This window comes from Ascaphus truei, chromosome 10 (assembly GCF_040206685.1).
Source record: "Ascaphus truei isolate aAscTru1 chromosome 10, aAscTru1.hap1, whole genome shotgun sequence".
NCBI classification, from domain to species: domain Eukaryota; kingdom Metazoa; phylum Chordata; class Amphibia; order Anura; family Ascaphidae; genus Ascaphus; species Ascaphus truei.
The window spans coordinates 41,105,508-41,127,055 of NC_134492.1; the positions used below are offsets into that span (position 1 = coordinate 41,105,508).

A 21,548-nucleotide genomic window follows, 5' to 3' on the forward strand; every position below is an offset into this window, starting at 1 on the left:
ACTGATCCCTGGTGTAACTGTCCTGGTCTCCCGTCACAGGCTTGTCTGAGAAAAAGGTTGGCTAACCCTGGGGTAGAGCTTCCAGATATGTAAATGTTGGTTAAAGCATAATCGTGTCGATCATATACAATATCATATCTTAGAACTTCAGAAGAGACCAAATATCCAGCACAGACTTACAGCTCTTATATTTCAATAAATGTTTCTTCTTCAAATAAATCCATATATATGTAATGAAACGTACTTTTCTTGGTGTGTGGTGTGGGGGGGGGGGGGGGGGGGCGTTTTAGGCAGATAACAGATATGGCAAAATTCATTTAGATTACTAACCCTTTGAGTACCTATCCGTATAAAATATGAGAAGAGTGAATACGACAGGTTTGTGCTTTGAAATGTAATACACTACAGCCTTGCTGATACTAACAGTGTTATAAATGATATCATGAAGATGACTGATATTGGATTGAAGGGTGTAGCCGGCCCTTAATGAGGTGTAATCCTGTCCTTCTACAAACCAGCATGTTCTTTAAGAAGGCGGTTTCTGCACAGTCAGCAAATGATGAAATTCCAACAGCAGAAATACAGATTGTCCTAGAACTTAACTTTCTTCCTAAATGTATTAGCTGCAACCTTAATCTGGCTAAGGGCGTGGAACAAAGAGTTCAGCCCTGAACAGAATATACATGTCATGGTCTAATTCCTGACACGAGCCCAGTGATTCGAGACCCGTGGGTTGTGCCTCTCCAGGGAGGGGGAAGTATCAGGATTTCAGGGGAGGCGTGTGGAGTTTGAAGAAACATATTCAATATTATAGTATCATTATTTTATTAGGAAAAAGGAAGAAAAAAAACAAATATACCTGTTGCTTTCTTACTACAGAAAGTACAAGGCTTATTGCATCATCCTATGACGGGCAGATGTAGTAGTATTTCACCTATTATCTTTCCTTTATCTCCGAGTTACGTTGTAGAGTTTGTCGTGTGTGGAAGGTGCCACAGTGCCACTAAACAGCCACGTACAATACCGCTATTGTATTATTTTTTTTCTGTTTCAAGGTGAGTTGTTTTATTTCAAATAAAACATTTAGTATTTTACTACAAAAAAACATCATAAAATACAGTGCAGTATTTGGAGTGCGCACAAAAAAGTCTGGCATTAAATATGAACGTGTGAACATTTCAACACGTTTTTTTTTTTTTTCCATGCGTTTGTGATCACAGATTATGAACATGCTCATAACTCAGTACAGACAAAGTGGGCCCTTCTCTGGCGGGTGTCCACAAATATAAAAATGAATTAAAAAATATTTTTTTTTTCCCCTCAGGGTACCTTAAAATGACGGCAAAAAAAATGAAAATTCAACAAGGTTTATATTTTATGTAGTATATTTTTAGTCGCAAGATTTCAAATAAATAAAATGTTTGGGTGAGGCAGGTTTGAAGGGAGGTGCGAGATTTTTATGCTTATCAAAAGGGGGGCATTGGGTAAAATAGAGGCACTGTTGTAAACCACAACTTCTGTCCTCAACCCCCCCAACAGGTTAGGTTGTCAGGATATCCCTGCTTCAGCACAGGTGGCTCATTTAGAGGCTCAGTAAAAGACTGAGCCACCTGTGCTGAAGCAGGGATATCCTGACAACCTGACCTGTTGTGGGGGCTTGAGGGCTGTAGTTCAGTACCCCTGTTATAGACAATCTGTTTTTTTTTTGTTTTTTTTTACAAGATCTTTGATGCTTTTTAGGCCACTGCTTTGCTGATTAAAAAAATGTGTTCTTCCTGATCTCCATCTGCAGATATCTTAATATAATCTCCAACAAACGTCTTGGTCTCCCAGTTTATTTTAGACTGAATTAACCGTCTACATAGGTATCAAAGGAAACACCCCGTCAACTATGTGACATTTATTCCACTGCAAGCAGATGTCTGGGTGGATCTGGATACCCATTGTGTGCGTAACATGTACTTCCCACTGTTTCATCTATGCACTATGCCAAGGGACACGTACTGTACACAGGACCTCAAATGTAAAAGGATGATGATCTACCGTAACTCAGGCATGGAAACAGGCACGAGAATGTTTTGTGGTGCTCCATCGCATTTATTGATTAAACTGTTCATCATTGGATTGCCATTGGCTATAACTATTGTACTGTCATAATGGTATCAGTGCTTTCCATCTATCAGTAAAGAAACCATGCAGCATGCAATCACTAGTTATAAGATTATGGGGTGAATGGTAGTCGCTGGTCTTTGAAGTCAGTGACACAGGTTCGAAACCCCGTGTTGACACTCCTTGTGACATTAACCAAGTCACTGTCTTGGTGTGTCTGAGGCTCCAAAATGAAACTGCAAAAACTACATAAAGCATGCGGCAAGAACTCATGGTGCCTACAAAGTGCTATGTACATTGAGAGCACTATGTAAGGGGAAAAAATTAATCAGCAAAATATCGGGTGGTAGAAAATCACAAATTCACATATATTTAGATGAAAAGAAATGGATTGATGGTAAAAAGAAATAGTAAACTAATTTGCTTCTAACAAAATATTTTGATGGAGGGAACCAGAAAATGTTAACGCCTTGTTTAAAAGTACTGTGACATTCTGAATGTTAATGTTTTGTTTACCAAACTATAAATGTTACACAGCCAACAAGATATAGCCCATTTATTTATGCAGCGGAGGTTTACATGAGCAAGACAACTTAAGATGCAATACTTACAGAAGTATTACCTGGCAGCTAGTGATATAGGAATTTCCTTTGTTTCCTGTGAAACTGGCCCCCCGAGTAAGAGTGGACCTCAAGATTGGGGGGGGAGGGGAGGAGAGACAGGGAGGCAGAGAAGAGAGAGGGGTGTGGAGGAGATAAGAGGGGTGGGGTGGGAGAGAAGCCAGAAGTGAGAGGGGAGATTGTGTCAGGCAAGTCCAACCAACATACAAAAGATTCCAGGTGGCACACGGCTGAAAGATCGCCTAGGGTGCCAAATACCATTGTGCCGGCCCTGCATATCTGCTGCATCTGTTGTGGAATTACTGCCTTTGGGTTAAATGGTCCAACTAAATAACCCAAACATATCATCGGCCATATTTATCAAATATTTTACCAGGATGGAAATAGAAAATGGGCTCCAAATATACAGCAGCCCGTCTTGGTTATAAGATGTTAACTTACAGTAAGTTTACTGCACAGAAGGCTTATTGGTACTATTAAAGCATGGACAGTAATTATACATGTCAACATATATCAGAAGAGCGCGACATATACTAATAAAATACCACATCCGTTTAAAAAAAATGAAACCACTTAATTGTGATGATACATTCACAATATCCATACCAATTGAGTATCTGCCAGTATATAACAGTCACACTTAACCATTGATTAAGGGTCAGAGTGGTGAAAGGATTCTCTTACTGTTTGATACCCATTGGCTTAAGTTGAAGTTTGGTTAGGAAACCCCTTTTTTCGGGGGGAGGGGGAGGGAGGGGGAATACAAGGACTATGATTTTTCCATTATTAGAAATAATAATCTGTCAGAGGGAACAACAATATGTCAACCACATCTGTTTGCCAACTTAAGGAAAATGTCATCACAAAATACTAAATGTTGCCCCTTACAAAAAAAAGCACACACAATTCACCAATAATCCCTTTATTTAGGAATAAATTAAAGAAAAACAAAATTACAATGGAACCAAAATGACAGAAAAATAACGTATGCAAAAAAAACCCCATTGAATTTCAATTACGCAAGTAGATATACATCTCCCACACCGAGCTACAGTTTTTCAACAGCAGTGGCTACCTCCAGAAGACAAGGTGAAAGAGAAAGACGGTCACAAAAGATATATCGGCAGAACGCTCTGGTATGTTTTCAAGGGTCAGCTATAGAAAATGGGATTCACAAGGGTTTGTTAATAAAAGGAGTAATAGACATAGCCTTGCAGGTTTGGATAAGACACTGGGCAGTGGCCAACACACAATAAAAAGAAATGGGATGGTTGTTGGTACAGAAAAAAATTCTAAGAAGAACAAATCACAAAGAGTTTTAGCGTATCCGGACTAGTTAATATCACATACCCAAAAGATATCAAAGAAATTGGAGGGACTTTTTGGCCATTTAATGGAACGGTTGGCAGTCACCCGGTCTCTAGGTAATAATTCTTTCTTCCAGAAGCCCAAAGACTGCATGCATAATTCTAGGTGAACAAGAAGCCCTTCTAGCCTGTGTAAAAATGTGTTATGCGTCTGAACGTCATTTCTTTGGTATTAAATGGTGTGTGTTATGACACTCCTAATGTGTTACAGCCATTTTACTAAAAAGGTGCAAAGCAAGCTGTACAGTATTTATTCAGGTTTAGCTCGAGGGGAGAACGCTGAAACCTTGGGCTGTCTTAATGATCAAAAATAAGTCTTACATTTTGGGACTATGCCTCTTTGAAGTGACTGATGCATAGAACATTTTTAATAGGCATATGCATTTCCATTTATAGAAATTAACGTTCAAATAAGGAGTTATTAAAGTATAAAAGAAAATTAAAAAAGAAAATATGTTTTTGCATTATTCACCAGACGTCAGAAACGTTATGGATGGCTAAGACATCTCTGCACAGCATTATATAATGCAGCCTCACTGATCCTGCCTTTATTAGAAAGGTGACCTCTTCCAGGGGGGTTTTCCCCACTCTTTTTAACACAGTTTAAATTCATTGAGAGGCAGAGAGAGAGGGGTGAAGGGGGAGGAAGAGAGAGGTGTTAATAAGGGGGAAAGAGAGCGGTGAAGAGACAGAGGAGTGAGGTGGGGGGGGGGAGAGAGAAGGGTGAAGGGAGGGAAGGAGAGGGGTGAAGGAAGGGAAGAGACAGAGAGGTAGAGAGAGGGGTGAAGGGAGGGAAGATAGAGGGGTAGGGGGGGGGGAAGAGAGAGGAAGGGATGAGGGGAGACTTTTACATTTTGCCGTGTTATTTTTTTTCAGCAGACATGCGTACTGATCGTGAGGAATTCTGGTTTTGGAATAAGGTATGGGAGAATCAGGCAATAATGCAAAAACGTCCTGAAATGCAAACGTTCATAGACATTGGAGCGCAGGATTCGGAGGTACCTGAATATCACACAAGAGGATAATATAAAAATGCGTATCAGCAACCTAAAAGGTATCTGAAATCAATGTACCATAAATAAAACTAAAGCATGCAATGAATGGAAGTATTTTCACATCTTGTTCAGTAGCTAAAAAAACTATTGGAAATGCAAATCGCCTCTCTCTATAAAGGTACATTATTTACAATGCCAACATAAGTGAAGAGGCTTCAAATAATGCAAACATTTGAATGTTTTATATTCAACAGGTACACTGAAAAAGGGAGTGAGGCATGTCAATAAAGTGTTTTCTCTACCATTTGGCCCATACAAAATAGAAGGTAAGTGTGAAGGGTTGGTAGTTGGCCAGTGAAAAGTCAAGATCAACATACATAGTGACATCACATGAAAGTTAATAAAGGAAGACAACCCCTTCCCATCATGTTTACAAACTGACTAGTTACTTTAAAATAATAATAATAATAATAATGAAATCCCCGAACATTTAACCCCCTTAAAGACCACTGCCAGGACCAATGGAACGAGAGTGACATCATTAGGCCGTCAAACTTAATAAAATGTATATACTTTGGTTCTTCAACATTAAAAATATGTTGATACTGGCTTCAATTGTCTCCAATGGTCCAGAAGTATTGGAATTATATCAATTTAACCCCCCCACCCCCCCCATAAAAACAAAGTGCTGCGTGTGACACTCATACAATATTTAACCATTTTGCTGGAAATGATGAGTCGAAGTTACAGAACTTATAAAAGAATAAGTGCACAAGCCTTAGAGTACTCGAAGACTTCTTTAGACCTCTGCATCCGCAAGACAGAGCAAAGAGGTCTCAGAAGCGGATAGCTTATGTTGTGGCCAGTGTCTATTAAATCATCAATGTGTGAAATAAAACATCTATAGAAAAAAAATCTCTAGTACTCCCTGCAAAACAATATCCACGGCAAACATTCGCTACTACAGCTCTACACTTGATAGTTAAACCAAATGTGCGAATCTACCTTGATTCCCCACAAATTCAACCCTGGTAACTCTTATGCATGTAATTATTAAGGCTGGTTGGCAAAAATATGGCAAGATCCCAGATATGCTGGTGGGAAATATGGTGTGCAATTTGGGGAAAAGCTGCACATGCTGGTTAAACCAATTCTCTCCCTTCATCGAGAGAGCAATAACTTACTCTCTTCTGGGAGGAGATTCTGTACATTCCAGGCTATGTTATTCAGCACTATGGAGAGGCTGCCGTCTACTCAATCCATGTAAAGCAACTGAAGGATTAACAGTGAGACCTTACAACTTCATTTTAAAACTGCTTAGGCCAGAAATTGGTTTTATTTTATATGAAAACAGACCCTTGCAAATCAGTCCAGAAAAGATTGGAAGAAAGAAAGGAATGTCACTAGTTAAATAAACGGAGACTGTTTCATCATCTTGTGTTTCTCCAAATACAAAATCATGAAATTCAAAGTAAATTGATTCATTATAATACAAAATGGGATTCCTCCCCTCCCAAAAAAAACAACAAATCAGTTGAGAAAAAAAATGTTCTGTCCCACGGCGTGGTTTCTCTCTGAAAGCTAGTGTGATTTGACTTGCTGTCCATGGCTCAAACTCAAACACTGCAGAAGAATGTTGGATTTGAAGTGCAATGTTCTCACAGCCAATGCTGTTCACTAATCCGTTTTATATATCTGTATTGTTTCAGTAGTCAGCTAAATGTTGCATCTATGTGAACCCTCATTGGAACAATAAGAGATCCATGTACGAAAAGCTGAAAGATGCGGTGGGCAACCTTGTCATATCCATAGGAAATGAGAATGAGGCTTGGACGACACCACCAAAAATGACTATCTGCTCATCAGCGAGACCACATCCTAAACAGAGCAGCTACAGTGTTTGGTGAGAGCCAGAAGTAGTCGACCAAGCTGTACTGCATGTGCCCCATGAAGAAGCCAAATGCCACATCCGTCACATTGTGTCTACCAAGCATGACTCTAGACAAGCTGACAACCACAGCCCAGAGCATCACGAGGACCCTGACTGGGACGGCCAACACCAGGTGGTTGAGCATGAAGCGAGACACCATGGCCGCTCGTGTGGCATGGCCCGATGGGAAGGAGTACTTGTCCACAGAGAATGTAGCGAACATGTCCATGCGATTGTGTGGGGGGCGACGACGCTTCACTATGCCCTTCACGATTCCTACAAGGACAATATCCAGCAGCAGTGCTGTGGGACAGGAAGGATGTTATTAAAGTAAAGGTACTTTTCATTTTATCAATCAAACATGCCCTTTCTATGTCCGACGGCCCACTAGTTATGCAGCCTGTATACACACTTTTACTACTAATTCATACCTACATGATGTACCCATTCTCCGGTCGCTGGGCCAATCAATCCACCCACTTTACTGTGTGATATGACCCTTTATAGCTTCCCTTTCCAGACTCTTTTTTCAAGTTAATAAGACCCTCTACATATTTATGTCCAGATAATAAGGTGTACTAGAACCTGCTGTACCATATACTTATGCTCTAATCTTGTTTTTACTATTCTTTTCTTTGTCAGCACAATCTGTGCATGCTTCCTTATGAACTGACCTGGTTTACTTTATATGCAATGAAGTTCAGTATAGCAAGTTTGTTACATGTTTCATAAGGTTCCCCACACGTTATATATTCCTCTTCAAATCCCCATAATTTGGTTCCACTTACCAAACAGCAGGTTTAGAATGACCTCACGGCCAGCAGCGCTATCGCTCTTGTAGAGGCAGTACAGGGTGCCTACAATCCAGGGTATACCATGCCCAGTGATTTCCACCAGCTTCATCATGGGACGGGCGCTGCCCCAAGAGGATCTGTCCCTGGCACATACCCCTATCTTCTTGGACAGCCAGAGGTCAACAGCCAACAGTGACCTTAGTGCAATCCCAAGGAAAGAAGGATTCAATTTCATGCAGTCTTCTTCTGGGAGCAGCTGCTGCTGTTGCAATGGGGCAGAACTGGAGTTGGAGTCCTTTCGGTGGACAGGGCTATCAGATGGCCGATGGCGGGCTGTGGCTGGCTCTGAAGCGCTTGTTCTGTTAGTGAGCAGGGACATGAACTCCAATCTACCATTAGGGTTAGTGGAGCTAGCGTTGGCCGCTCTTGTAACTCTTGGGCTGGGCATCTCGGCTGGTCTTATCCGTCTTGGCTCTCACTCAAAACCTATTTGACAACAGAAGTTTTCTAAATTAAAAAAGGGACAGTGTGACACATTGGACAAAATCCTAAATAACTTACCAATGAAATCGGTTTCCATAGAAAAATGCAATTTACATGTAAAAGTCTTACTTCTGTTTCCTGTTTCAAAAAAAAAATATATATATATATAAAATGTATTTTTACAGGATTCTCAATTATTTTAAGTTGATCACATACAGTCTGATCGAGAAAGAGGTTAGATAGATATCTCACAAGTTCTCCAAAATATTGGTTACCAAGAGGGACTGCCCCTTTATGACATACAAGGATATGGATTAAGGATATGGATTTTCTCTCGCATGAATGCCAAGCGTCAAACAACTTGTGAGTCGAGTTCCTTGCAGCTGATGCAGATACCAATGGCACAAAGGTTAACACCTCAGACCTGGCAGATGTAATCAATTCAAATAGAAAAAGAAACTGCAGCAGTTAACTCATTTTAATGCTGTGCTCCAACAACCACGTCACTGACGCAAGAGGAGGAGAGTTCATGCAAAGCAACTCGATACTGTCGCACAAGGCAAATGTAACATGAAACTGACATTCTCAGATTTAGTGTCCATCTGCCGCCACAGACTCATAGCCCCAGAGATCTTTTAGAAGCTTAAGACATTGTTCTATGGAATCGACTTATCTCCACAGGTGTTGTAACACCTGAGGGTTTGAAAACACCAACTTTTGGGCAAATTATGGCTGCTAAATGGTACATGGCAATAGTTGAAGGTGGATTAATAAAAATAGCAGTGCCAAGTCTGGTTTTAAAAATATATTTTTTTTACATTTATTAAATATGGGCCAATGCACTTTGGATTGTATTTAAGCATTATTTATGCTGCTGCATAAAAAAAAAAAAAAAAAAAATTTAAGAATGGGAGAGTATTTATAAAAGAATTACATGTTCTACATTGTCATAAATATCTCATTAAGTGTTTTAATCAAACTGGTTCTTCAAGGGTTAATGTAGCTACAGTTTGATTGTAAAAATACAATATGGTTTATGACCAGCAAAGACTTTTCCTGTGTCTGTGCTGATCTTCAAAAGGTCTTAATTGGGCAGCCTATCACAGATGGCCCACTAAAAGTGACATGTCATTTAGAAGACAATAAACGATAGCTAGTTACTACTCTGTCAGCCTCAAAGAAAACAAACATTCTTGAATTATTACCTGTGGGTCCCAGAGAGGTGACCCAGAGGTCGCCACTTAGTTGGGGGACTTTATTAAAAATGAGAATATCATATGACGTCATCTACTCTTACATAATAACAAGTACATATGTGTAATCATGGCAAAAAGACAAATCAAACTGTACCACACACACACACACACACACACACACACACACACTATATAGGTAAGAGGTGCCAAGGACAGATATCCATTTGTCACTCAAATTTAGGAGCAAGACGGTAAAATTAGTCTTATTACATCCGTCATAAATCGCCTGAATCTATTGCTATGACTCACGGCTGTCTAATTATCAGAGAAAGGAAGTTATGAGTGCGTTTATATATTGAGGTAAAACTTTTTAAAATGTCAAAAGAGTTTTTTGTTTTTTTTTCATCTGTGGTAAAACTGTTACCCTAGCAGCAGATTTACGACAGGGGAGGGCTTACGTTGTATGAATGGCAAAAGAATGGTATACGGGGCTTGCCCTGGAGTTATGAAATCAGAATTCAACAGATGTGTGTTTTGGATCAAACATGTGAGTTTTCATATTTCTACGCAAGTGACTTCTCTGGGGGAAAACCTATGGACATATGGTAACGTACTGTATAGGGATTTCTGTTTTATTCTGTTATTTTCAGAAACTGTTCTGCATTTATTGTAATTGTATGTTCTTGTAATTAACTTTTTCTGTAATCTGAAGCAATGTATGTATGTATGTATGTCTCGCGAGACTATGTCGTCACTATGGGCAAAATAATGCCACAGCCCACAAACAAGATGGCGGGCGCAACAACTATATGTCTACTGTGCATGTGCAATGCACGGATTGAAGTCTCGCGGGACTATACGCAGCTGCTGAGTGCTGTAATAATACCGGAGAGATAGAATTGATGAGGCAATTGAATGCATCTGTAACTAACTGTTTTTTGGCGCGAATTTTGAGTTAATCTCCTGCCTATTTAAATGCTCTTGAGACATAGCCTTAGCACCACTCGTGAGGAAGCCTTTGCGGGCGAAACGCGTTAGTGGGCTAATTTTAATTTTTGCTGCTGCTGACCCTGCCTGCCTATGTTCTATTTTGAACCTTCATCAATGTCCTATATCCTTGGACATTAATAGTGGACTATGCTGTGCTGTTTGATGGTTGCAGTACTTCATTTTGCCAGGAGCTGAGTATCTCAGATTATTTACCCCTCATTTGTTTCCCCATCTTATTTGCATTTTTATGTATTTGGGTTACTAAATGAAGTTTTGTATATGTATGCCTTTTATTAACATCATCTGTACTGCAACTAGTTTATTATAGTGTCTTTTACACTCAAACTGTCATCAATTCAGCACCATGGTTTTCTTTGATTGTATGCTTTTGTTAGTTTGTATTTTTGACCTTTTTGTATGATGTCCTCTAGCCAGTAATATTCCTTGGGACCGGCCGGTCTGATTTACTTCACTGCAGGAAATTACCTTTTCCCTCAGTGAGTTAGGTCTATTCTTTGGGGCATCAATTTTTCTTGTATTTTTATTGGGTTTTGTATATATTAACTTTTGTTATTTTCTGTTGTCCACTAATCTATTATAGTCAGGCGGGTTCATTGGTCAGCTGTTTGTTTTTCTGTTATCTTTTGGATTTAATTAAAGTACCCTTTATATTTTTGCAATTATTTGTCTGAGTGCTATTTTAGAGGTTTCTTTTTCTTTTGTGTTTTCATATATATATATACACACACATATACATACACATACACACAGTTCGACAAATAATTATAACCACACGCCCATGGCGAGTGGATTTAGGCCGCTGGCGAGCCGTGCTGCGGCTCTATGAATTCCCCTGCTCGCGCCCAATTTTTTTTTAAATTAATAAATAATCCCCCTCCCTGATTGGGTTAACGCGGGGAAGAGGGCCGGCAGGCAGCTCTGGGTTAGCCCCTTCCCCCGATCTCCTCCCCCCCTGCCCCAGATCGCTGCCCGGGGGTGTCCACCTCTGAAGGGGGTCCGCTTCCGCTTTGGGGGGGTGGGGGGGAGGGGTGCTGTGCTGCGACGGTGTCCACCTCTGGAGGGGGGGCGGCCCCACTGCTGCCATGTGTGACCCCCTGCCTTGCGGGTGACTGTGTCAGTGTGAGTGACTGTGTGTGTCTGTGAGTGAGTGAGTGTGTGTCGCCCTCTCCCTCGGTGTCTCTCTGTGTGGTGTCTCTCTGTGTGGTGTCTCTCTGTGTGGTGTCTCTCTGTGTGGTGTCTCTCTGTGTGGTGTCTCTCTGTGTGGTGTCTCTCTGTGTGGTGTCTCTCTGTGTGGTGTCTCTCTGTGTGGTGTCTCTCTGTGTTACCTACACCGAAATAACCTATACTGCTTTTTCCACATCTAATGCTCGAGCTTCACACGGAAGACATCGGAATCCCCCAAAACCCAGAAGACAGGTAGGGAACACCTCCCCTCCAATGAATAACGTTGCGGGAATGAGGGTACCTGGACATTGAGGGACTGCGGATCAGGTAAGATCCCAGACGGGATTGCTGCTTTAGATATTGTGACGCGGGGGTGTCCAGGCACTAGTTATGGGGTTCAGGAACATACACACACACACACACACACACACACACACAACAAGGACTAATTGTAGTATAATGTAATACAATAAATAAACTAATGTCAAAAACGAATGTTGTTTTTACTAGGAATTTATTCCTTTGTTTTTTTTTTTTAAGCGGGTCTAGGGGCGGGGCTAGGTGGCGAGTAGATTTTTTGTTCGGCGAGTAGATTTTTGGGTGATAGATATAGATATATATATATAGATATAGATATATATATATATATGTACAGCTGAACCCCGTTATAACGTGGTCCTCGGGGGCCACCCAATCAGACCGCGTTATTACTGGGGTCGCGCCAATTAAAAATAAAATGGCCGCCGTGATCTGGGACTCCGCGCTGCCGAAGGGGGAGAGCTGAGATAACTCTCCCAGAGCCCAGCGTCGCAATGGCAGCCCCCCCCCCTCTCCCCCCCCTCCGAGCAGCACTTACCCTTAACCAGCATCTGCAGCAGTTGATCTGTGCAGAGAAGCTGCGAGGGGGAGGAGAGCTAACGGGATGTCAGCTGTTTCTGAGTTCACGGCCAGGGATCAGCTCCCTTCAATTCTCCCCCACAGCAGCAGAGATACAGGCAGGGAGAAGGCGGGGGGGGCTCTCTCTGAGCCCAGCGTCGCACCAAACAACCCCCACACACACCCCACAGCAACACTTACCCAGCATCTGCAACAGTTGATCTGTGCAGAGAAGCTGCGAGGGGGAGGAGAGCTCACGCAGCCTTTGCTGGGATGTCAGTTGTTTCGGAGTTCCTCGGCCAGGGATCAGCGCCCTTCAATCCTCCCCCACAGCAACAGAGATACAGGCAGGGAGAGGGGGGGGGGCTCTCCCTGAGCCCAGCATCGCAGCGGCAGGCCCAAAACAGCAGTACCCCCGTCCGTCCCCCCACACCCCACAGCAGTACCACACCCCCCCACACACACCCCACAGCCCACAGCAGTTCCAACCCCCCCACACCCCACAGCAGTACCACTCCACCGCAGTAACACCCCACAGCAGTACCACCCCACACCCCACACCCCACAGCAGTACCACTCCACAGCAGTACTTACCTAGCATCTGCAACAGTTGATCTGTGCAGAGAAGCTGCGAGGGGGAGGAGAGCTCACAGGATGTCAGCTGTTTCTGAGTTCCCAGCCAGGGATCAGCTCCCTTCAATTCTCCCCCACAGCGGTGAGAGTGTGCTGAGTGTGCAGTGAGTGCTGGGAGTGTGTGCAGTGAGAGTGTGCAGTGAGAGTGTGTGCAGTGTGCAGTGAGAGTGTGTGCAGTGTGCACTGAGAGTGTGTGCAGTGAGAGTGAGTAATGGGATTGTGTGCAGTGAGAGTGAGTGCTGGGATTGTGTGCTGTGTGCAGTGTGTGCTGTGTGCAGTGAGTGCTGGGAGTGTGTGCAGTGAGAGTGTGTGCAGTGAGAGTGTGTGCAGTGAGAGTGTGTGCAGTGAGAGTGTGTGCAGTGAGAGTGTGTGCAGTGAGAGTGTGTGCAGTGAGAGTGTGTGCAGTGAGAGTGTGTGCAGTGAGAGTGTGTGCAGTGAGAGTGTGTGCAGTGAGAGTGTGTGCAGTGAGAGTGTGTGCAGTGAGAGTGTGTGCAGTGAGAGTGTGTGCAGTGAGAGTGTGTGCAGTGAGAGTGTGTGCAGTGAGAGTGTGTGCAGTGAGAGTGTGTGCAGTGAGAGTGTGTGCAGTGAGAGTGTGTGCAGTGAGAGTGTGTGCAGTGAGAGTGTGTGCAGTGAGAGTGTGTGCAGTGAGAGTGTGTGCAGTGAGAGTGTGTGCAGTGAGAGTGTGAAGGGAGTGCAGTGAGTGCTGGTAGTGTGTGCAGTGCGTGCAGTGCATGCAGTGCGAGTGTGTGCAGTGAGAGTGTGTGCAGTGAGAGTGTGTGCAGTGTGCAAAAAAAATGTAAAAAATAAAAATAAAATAAAAATGAAAAAATTTTTAACGGGAGCCACGTGAAAACCGCGTTATAAGCGGATTCGCGTTATAACGTGTCGCGCTATAACGGGGTTTAGCTGTATATATATGGTTTTTGAGGCAAAAAGTGGCACTGTGTGCTCATTTGCATGTCATTTCCCATAATCCCTTGCTGCAGTGGAAGTGCTGTATGCTGGGTGATAATGGTGAAAGGTGGGGTTGCAGACAGCTGTTTCGACCTTAATGGGTCTCATCAGTGTGGGGTTGATTAACTGGGTATGCAAAGAGGCTATGGGATAGGCTATACCATAATACTGAGTTAAGTTATGGTGAATAAAAAAAGTGACAAAAACCCTCCACAGGAAAGCAAATATGCAAATACAACTGTATGCTCATCTGCATGTCATTTCCCAGAATTCCTTGCTGCAGTGGAAGTGCTGTATGCTGGGTGATGATGGGGAAAGGTGGGGTTGCAGACCTGCCTAAGACATGCAGATGAGCATACAGTTGTATGTATGTATGTATGTATATATATAAATATATAAATATATATATATATATATATATATATATATATATATATATATATATATATATATATATATATATATATATATATATATATATATATATCTCCCCTGCTGAAATCCCTCTCCTGGCTTCCTATCAAATCCCGCATCTCACACTTCATGCTCCTCCTCACGTTTAAAGCTTTATACTCTTCTGCCCCTCCTAACATCTCAGCCCTAATGTCTCACTATGTACCATCCCGACTGATGCGTCCCGCTCAAGGAAGTCTTCTCTCTACCCCTTTTTGTATCTAAAGCCCTCTCCCGCCTTAAACCTCTCTCACTGACTGCTCCACACCTCTGGAATGCCCCTCCCCTCAGTACCCGACTAGCACCCTCTCTATCCATCTTTAAGACCCACCTGCTTAACGAAGCATACGAGTAGCTCCGTGGCTAACACTATACACCTGATACATAAAGCTTGGCCCCCTGCAGACGCACTTACCAGAATGCCCTCCTACTCTCTCTATACGTTCTTCCTACCTACTAATTAGATTGTTAGCTCCTCGGAGCAAGGACTCCTCTTCCTAAATGTTACTTTTATGTCTGAAGCACTTATTCCCATTATGTGTTATTTATATTATTTGTTATTTATATTATTGTCGTGTGTATTACTACTGTAAAGCTCCATGTACATTAATGGCGCTATGCAAATAAAGACATACAGTACATACCTTTGACAAGGTGAAATGTGGCCAGCTTTTGAGCTGTGTATTAACCCTTGCACAGTATGCAGGTCACATGCTCACAGGTGTGCCGTACGTGACATACATTATAAAACTTTTCAAGAAGTCTAAAGGTCCTTAACATGTACAGCTTGGAAGAGAGAAGGGGGGGGGATTAAAAGGTGGGGTTTTTTTTTATAAATAAAGTTATGTTGAAAAGTACATACTCTCCTTATACTGTATTTGGACCCGAGGCAGCCATGTTACTTGTGCAGGGAGGTCAAACCAAGAGAGGCAGACTCACAGAGAGAAGGCAGACTCACAGAGAGAAGGCAGACTCACAGAGAGAAGGCAGACTCACAGAGAGAAGGCAGACTCACAGAGAGAAGGCAGACTCACAGAGAGAAGGCAGACTCACAGAGAGAAGGCAGACTCAGACTCACAGAGAGAAGGCAGACTCACAGAGAGAAGGCAGACTCACAGAGAGAAGGCAGACTCACAGAGAGAAGGCAGACTCACAGAGAGAAGGCAGACTCACAGAGAGAAGGCAGACTCACAGCATGTAAACTGCTTTCTTTCCAGCTGCTTCTAAAATTAGAGGTTCATCTTAATTTTAGGACCGCCCTATGAAATCGGCCAGGCCACGTGGTTCTTACCTGCCATCAGATGGGGCATATTTATCAAGACAAAAGTGGTGCAATTCCGGGGCAAAAAAACTGCACCATATGAATGAAAGAAATCCCACTGAAAGCAACATCATTTTTGCTTTAATCCTTCTGGAGGATATTTTTGAACCAGAATTACCCCACTTTTCTTTTTTTTCACAACCAAAAATAATAATAAAAATGAATGTGTCGTTCCCCCCCCCCCCCCCGCCGCCGCCCCCCCGCCCCATCACATAAATTGTTATACAGGAACTATGAAAAATAGTTCCAATTAAAGATGCTGGCATAGTGGTGGGGGAGTTGGCATGGACTGGAAGTTGCTGACAGCCGATAAACCTGTGTCATGAAGAAATCATTCCAAATGAGGGGTTGGGTAGTAAATAAGTATACAATAGCAGTGGGAGTAAATTAGACATAACACTAGGAAGGTCGATCAAATAATAAGATGTGGGGTACGTTGTAATAGCAACGAGGGGACATCATACTGTATATAACAATTATAGCGTACAGAGCTTTCCAATCCCCCAAAAGTTGTGTAGTGCATAATGTGGCCCATGTACTAAGATTTTATTTTTGTGTGTGTAAAACTGTGTGTTAAAAAAAAGTAACACTTGAACAAAAGACTTTATACATATGACCCATTATTTGTTTGAAATAATTTGATGTATTGGTCATGTTGAGTACCTGACGGACACAATTTAAATGAAAACAAGATTGTGCATTATTTCGGGGTGGGGAGTCCCAACTAGTACTGTATTAGTGAGTGTTGGTTATTAATGATGTCAAACTATTTATAATAGCCATACTGTGAAAATAATACATTTAGTTAATCTATACAATTCAACATCGATGCTGCGTTTGGGTTGATATACAGCAACTTCATTCTGCATACAAGTTAAGAAACTTGTTAGGGTTTACAAATTGAACTTGGGATGTTTTTGACTCACTTTTAATTGATTTTGTGGCGTGCATACATATTCTTTATTAGTACGTACCATTTGCATATGTATGTCTAACGCACCCCATTTCTGTGCACCAAAACAATTGGGGGGGGGGGGGAACATTTTTTGGCACGGATGGAGAAATGTGAGTGCACACAAGTGCAATTTAAAAAAGGCATTTGACATGCACACAGTTTTCTCCAAAACTTCAATTTTCGGCATTTAGGACATAGGTCTCATTGTCACAGCATAAATAGTCACAAAATGAAACATATCTACACTTCTGAACCAGTTAACGTCTAAAATATTGAACTATTTCAAGGAGCGTGGAGATTTAAAAGGTCTGAACTAGTCATGGTTTTAATTGGACTATGTAGGGTGACTAGGTACATATGAATTCAATCCATATTTCCATCTAAATGCAAATTCATAATGGTTATTAACTAAAAGGTATCCTCTTTAGTCTGGAGCCAGGTGCAATCTTGGGAACATTAGATTAATAGGGGATGGAATAAAGTGACACAGTGAGATATATATATAGGGGAGAAGGAGTGGCTCAGTGAGTAAAGACATTGACTGGCACTGAGTTTGAAGCAGGGGATCTTGTGACCTTGGGCAAGTCACTTTATCTCCCTGTGCATCAGGCACCAAAAACATAGATTGTAAGCTCCACGGGGCAGGGACCTGTGCCTGCAAAATATCTCTGTAAAGCGCTTTGAAAAAAAAAACTAACAGCGCTATACAAGAACATGCTAAAAAAAAAAAACAATATGCCAGTGGAGAAAAGAAAATAGCCCTGAGGTACACAATGAAGCTGGAAATAAATGGAAGGGAGGGAATATATTGTCAATGGCACAATGAGTAGAGAGAAGACAATACGAGTAATAAAAGGAGCGTGGCTCCTTAAATAAATAGGGGAGTGATACAGAAATAAAAGGGAGGATGGATCATAGAATAAACTAGGTGCTGGTATAGGGTATCACAGAGATTGTAGTACTCAGGATTGTTAAGGCTCTATAAGTAAGACTGCTAGGTTGAAGCACCCTACTTATGGGATTGGCACTGAAGGTGTTAATAAAGCAGGGCTGGCACTAACCTCTTGGATGAGCACAGCAATCACAAGCCTATTTCCGGGCACACCGCTCATCCACGTCTGATGTCACCGCAGCGCGGCCCTCACGTCTCCCGCGACGTGCCCGTAACTTCCTTTTCAGCTGGTTGGGGTAATAACGAAAAACCTGTAGGAGACTCCATAAAGAAGCCATCTTGCGGCTGGCTGGCGCACCAGGGCTGCGAAAACTAAGCCGACATGTTGTGGCTGGCAAATGTTCGGTAGCGCTGTTCTGATTGGTTGGTGATAAGCATCTTGAACCAATCAAGGACAGTCATTTCCTAGACGCGGCCATCTTGCGACTGGCGACGCTGCATTTGTGGGTCTCTATATCAACGTGCTTCCTTTATGAGTAGTAGGCTGTGGATTCATTGAGACATGTGAACAGGTGAACAAGGCTTACATCCGAGTCTCAAGACCTAAATAGTTAAAGAGTCGTTTTCAATCGAAAATGCAATATTTGGCTTAATTTATCTATTTGTTACTGATTTTAGAAACGCACATATATGTTGCATGAAAGAAAATGGGAATATGATATTTCAGTGCAAAACCTCAAAAGAATATGGCAAGGAAGCAGTATAATTAGTGAGTGATTACTGTAATCACATTATACATGGGATTTGATGAGATGCCCCTGGGAGGACCAGGTGATATAACTTTGACATGTCTTGAGAAAGGTCCGAGGTAAGGACCACAAGCTCAACCACTGATACAATGTCAACTGGTTTTCATTAATAATAATAATAGCATGTTCTTGTATAGCGCTGCTAGTTGTACGCAGCATTTTACAGAGACATTTTGCAGGCACAGGTCCCTGCCCCGTGGAGCTTACAATCTATGTTTTTGGTGCCTGAGGCACAGGGAGATAAGGTAACTTGCCCAAGGTCACAAGGAACCAACACCAGGAATTGAACCAGTGCCAGGCCTTCTCCTTAAGTGCATGGGAAAGCAGTACATTGAGAGTTTTCTTCCCCCAGGAGAAAGGAGGGAGTAACCATAAGTGCAGGACGCATTTTTTTTTTCTCGATTTTTTTTCCCCCTCTATATTTATCGGGGCACTAATGTTTTTTTTTTTTTTTTAAACTCGTTTTAAATGCACGCATAGCACATATAGTGCTCCTAAATGTTAACCCCTTAAGCGCTGCATACATGTCACTCATCCCATGCGAGTGACTATCATTGTTTTGTTACCTCTTTTCTCTTTGCAGTGGAGGAAATACAAAGGACACAGTATACCATTGGTAGTGTAGGACAGGGGTGCGCAAACTTTTTGACCTGCGACCCCCCGCCCCCCCGCCGCCCCGCCGCCTGCTCTCCCCCACTGCTCGCGCCCCCCTTACCTTGCCTCAAGCGTCAAATGATGCTGCGGGGTCCTGTGACGTCACGTCGCCCGAAGCCGTCTGAGTCCAGGTAAGGGAACTTAAGAAGCCTCACGCGCCCCCCCCCCCCCCCGACATTTAAATGCTTTCTGGAAGAGCGCAAGGTCTCTGTGAGCGCCGTTCCCAACCCGAAAATCTCGCGCCCCAGTGTTTGCACACCCCTGGTGTAGGACCTGCTGAAAAGGTCTACTTGCAGGCTTGATATGTTTTACCCAAAATATTGAACTAATTGACCCTGTCATATTGGACGTTTATTGGTGCTCTTGTTTACAGTTCTTATTATCCAATTAGTAACAGAATTGAATCTGTAATATTGTATCAACACTAAATAAACAGTTTTCAGTAAGCAATGTGAGCGTATCCTCAATGTGAACATTTATTTCTACAACACGTCTTCCTTCAGTTTGGTGGAAAAGCTTTCCTTTCTCACCTTGACTCATTAGTATAATAGTACTATAGACATACAAAAGGGCAATGTACTACAATTACTGACTGTATCAGAGGCTTGGATTAAAAAATATTCCCCCAAATTGAGTTTTCCCTGGAAATAGTAAAGCTACTGTATCTAGTAGCAGTTCACATATAACTACTCCAGGTATCGATAAAAGCTTGTAACACAAGTAGGGAGATACACATTTATCTCAAGGGCAGCAGTGATGTTCCCTATGAAAACGATGGTTTATTATCTTGTTGTTCTTTTCTCTATATTGCACATGTTGCACTGTAGTTTCAAAAATATATCCCAAGGCCGTTATTCATCCACCAGTGGTGCTCTCCAATGAGGGAAGTCTTGGCACACCGGTCTGACATCAGGGTGGGGTTTTCCGCAACACTTTGTGTTAAAACCAAGCTTTTAGGGGGATGTTTGATGCAGGAGGCGAACATGGCCACGTCTGTGTTTACTGCTGTATTCAATGTGCATGTTCCTCACAAATGAGCAGAGTCGCCGGTGGCGCCCAGTAATAAGCGAACAAGTGCTGATGCTGTTAAAACCCAGCCGCGTGTTGTGGACGGCCTTCACGTCACTTTGTGCTCGGGTATCTGCAAGTGGCTGTTTCAAATTGCAATAAGTTTTTTTTCTTGTACAAGACAACTCCAGTCCTCAAGGGCTACCAACAGTCAATGATTGAGCACCTGTGCTGAAGCAGGGATATCCTTAGAATATGACCGGTTGGTGGCCCTCGAGGACTGGAGTTGGCCACCCCGGGTTTGGGCGACTTGGAGCGCTCTTGGGACAAAAGATAAGGAACAAAGATCAGAAGGCTTTGTTTACAGATCTATTTGAGACATAATCATTGGTCACCCTGAAGACCACAGAGCTCCCTCTGTTACAGCTCGGCATCCAGCTCGGCATCTCCCTTCTCGTTTCCCGTCTGAGAAATGACCCCTGTGTAGGGTCTGAAGAGGAGCGGTACGGAGATAATGCAATACTGGAAACTAAATTGGACTTGATCATATTATCATACTGTACCACTTTATTCAACACCGCACTATATTATCTTCTATGTTTTTATTATTATTTTTTTACACTTTATCAGAAAGTTTATACATCATCCTTCACATTTCAGAAAGTTTTAAATATAGAGGATAGCATTTCTACACAATTGTCAACAGTACTTTCTGCCTTGTACATGGAATTGGAAGCTTACTGGCTAATTTTGGGGGCTCAACCCATAGGAGATAAAGAGACTTGCTCAAGGTCAAGCGATGCTACTGGAATTCAAACCATGCTCTGCCACTCCAAGGCTAGTGCTGCTATACCAGGCTTGAGTTTTCACATAGGCACTTATGCTATTTGAAGCACTGCTCTGTCTGGGAAGGTAATCTGGAGCAGGATGCTCCTACTAGGTGCTAAGCCCCTGTTCCATATGTTCTAAAGCCGTCTTCATCATGCTGGAGAAGGGAACAACAGATGAATGGGACTAAAATCTTCCCCAGCACAGGGCAGTGACTTCATAGCGTATTAAATAAGTGCCTTAAAGAGGCCCAATTAGCCCATATTTAACTTGCCATTTGAAGAGCATCAATAAGTAAACAAGAGCTTTGTATAGCTTAATACATGTGACCTTTCCCCATCTCAAGAACATTTCATTTACGATAAATAACAGTACGGAATCTGGCGGCCAGAGGGTATTGGATTGGATTGATTGCTGTGTTACACGCTTTGCCTTATCAGCATGTCCAGCGTAAAGACACTGAAGCACTAAATACAACGACAATTGGATGCAGTTG

The 21,548-nt window shown here is 42.4% G+C and overlaps 1 protein-coding gene across 4 annotated transcripts; it reads right to left on the reverse strand.

Moving 5' to 3' along the window:
- Nucleotides 1-1,705: 1,705 nt before the first annotated feature.
- On the reverse strand, nucleotides 1,706-18,099 carry PLPP6 (phospholipid phosphatase 6). 4 transcript variants are annotated; one of them, XM_075616788.1, is made up of 4 exons: nucleotides 17,923-18,099; nucleotides 8,377-8,436; nucleotides 7,810-8,301; nucleotides 1,706-7,324 (listed from the first exon to the last, which is right to left on the reverse strand). In XM_075616788.1, exons 3-4 carry the CDS (start codon nucleotides 8,261-8,263, stop codon nucleotides 6,954-6,956), a joined length of 825 nt encoding a protein of 274 aa, XP_075472903.1. In that variant the 5' UTR covers nucleotides 8,264-8,301; nucleotides 8,377-8,436; nucleotides 17,923-18,099; the 3' UTR covers nucleotides 1,706-6,953. The 4 variants fall into 4 exon arrangements, with proteins under 4 accessions (XP_075472903.1, XP_075472900.1, XP_075472901.1 ...); XM_075616785.1 differs by having other exon boundaries at nucleotides 7,810-8,322; XM_075616786.1 differs by lacking the exon at nucleotides 8,377-8,436 and adding an exon at nucleotides 15,230-15,371.
- Nucleotides 18,100-21,548: the final 3,449 nt, after the last annotated feature.

What these genes read in the sequence shown, in the direction of transcription:
- PLPP6 (XM_075616788.1), bottom strand. Translation starts at nt 8,263, where the DNA reads ATGCCCAGCCCAAGAGTTACAAGAGCGGCCAACGCTAGCTCCACTAAC. An exon ending in CATTCTAAACCTGCTGTTTG is followed by an intron (nt 7,325 to 7,809) that starts GTAAGTGGAACC and finishes CCTGTCCCACAG; the next exon opens with CACTGCTGCTGGATATTGTC.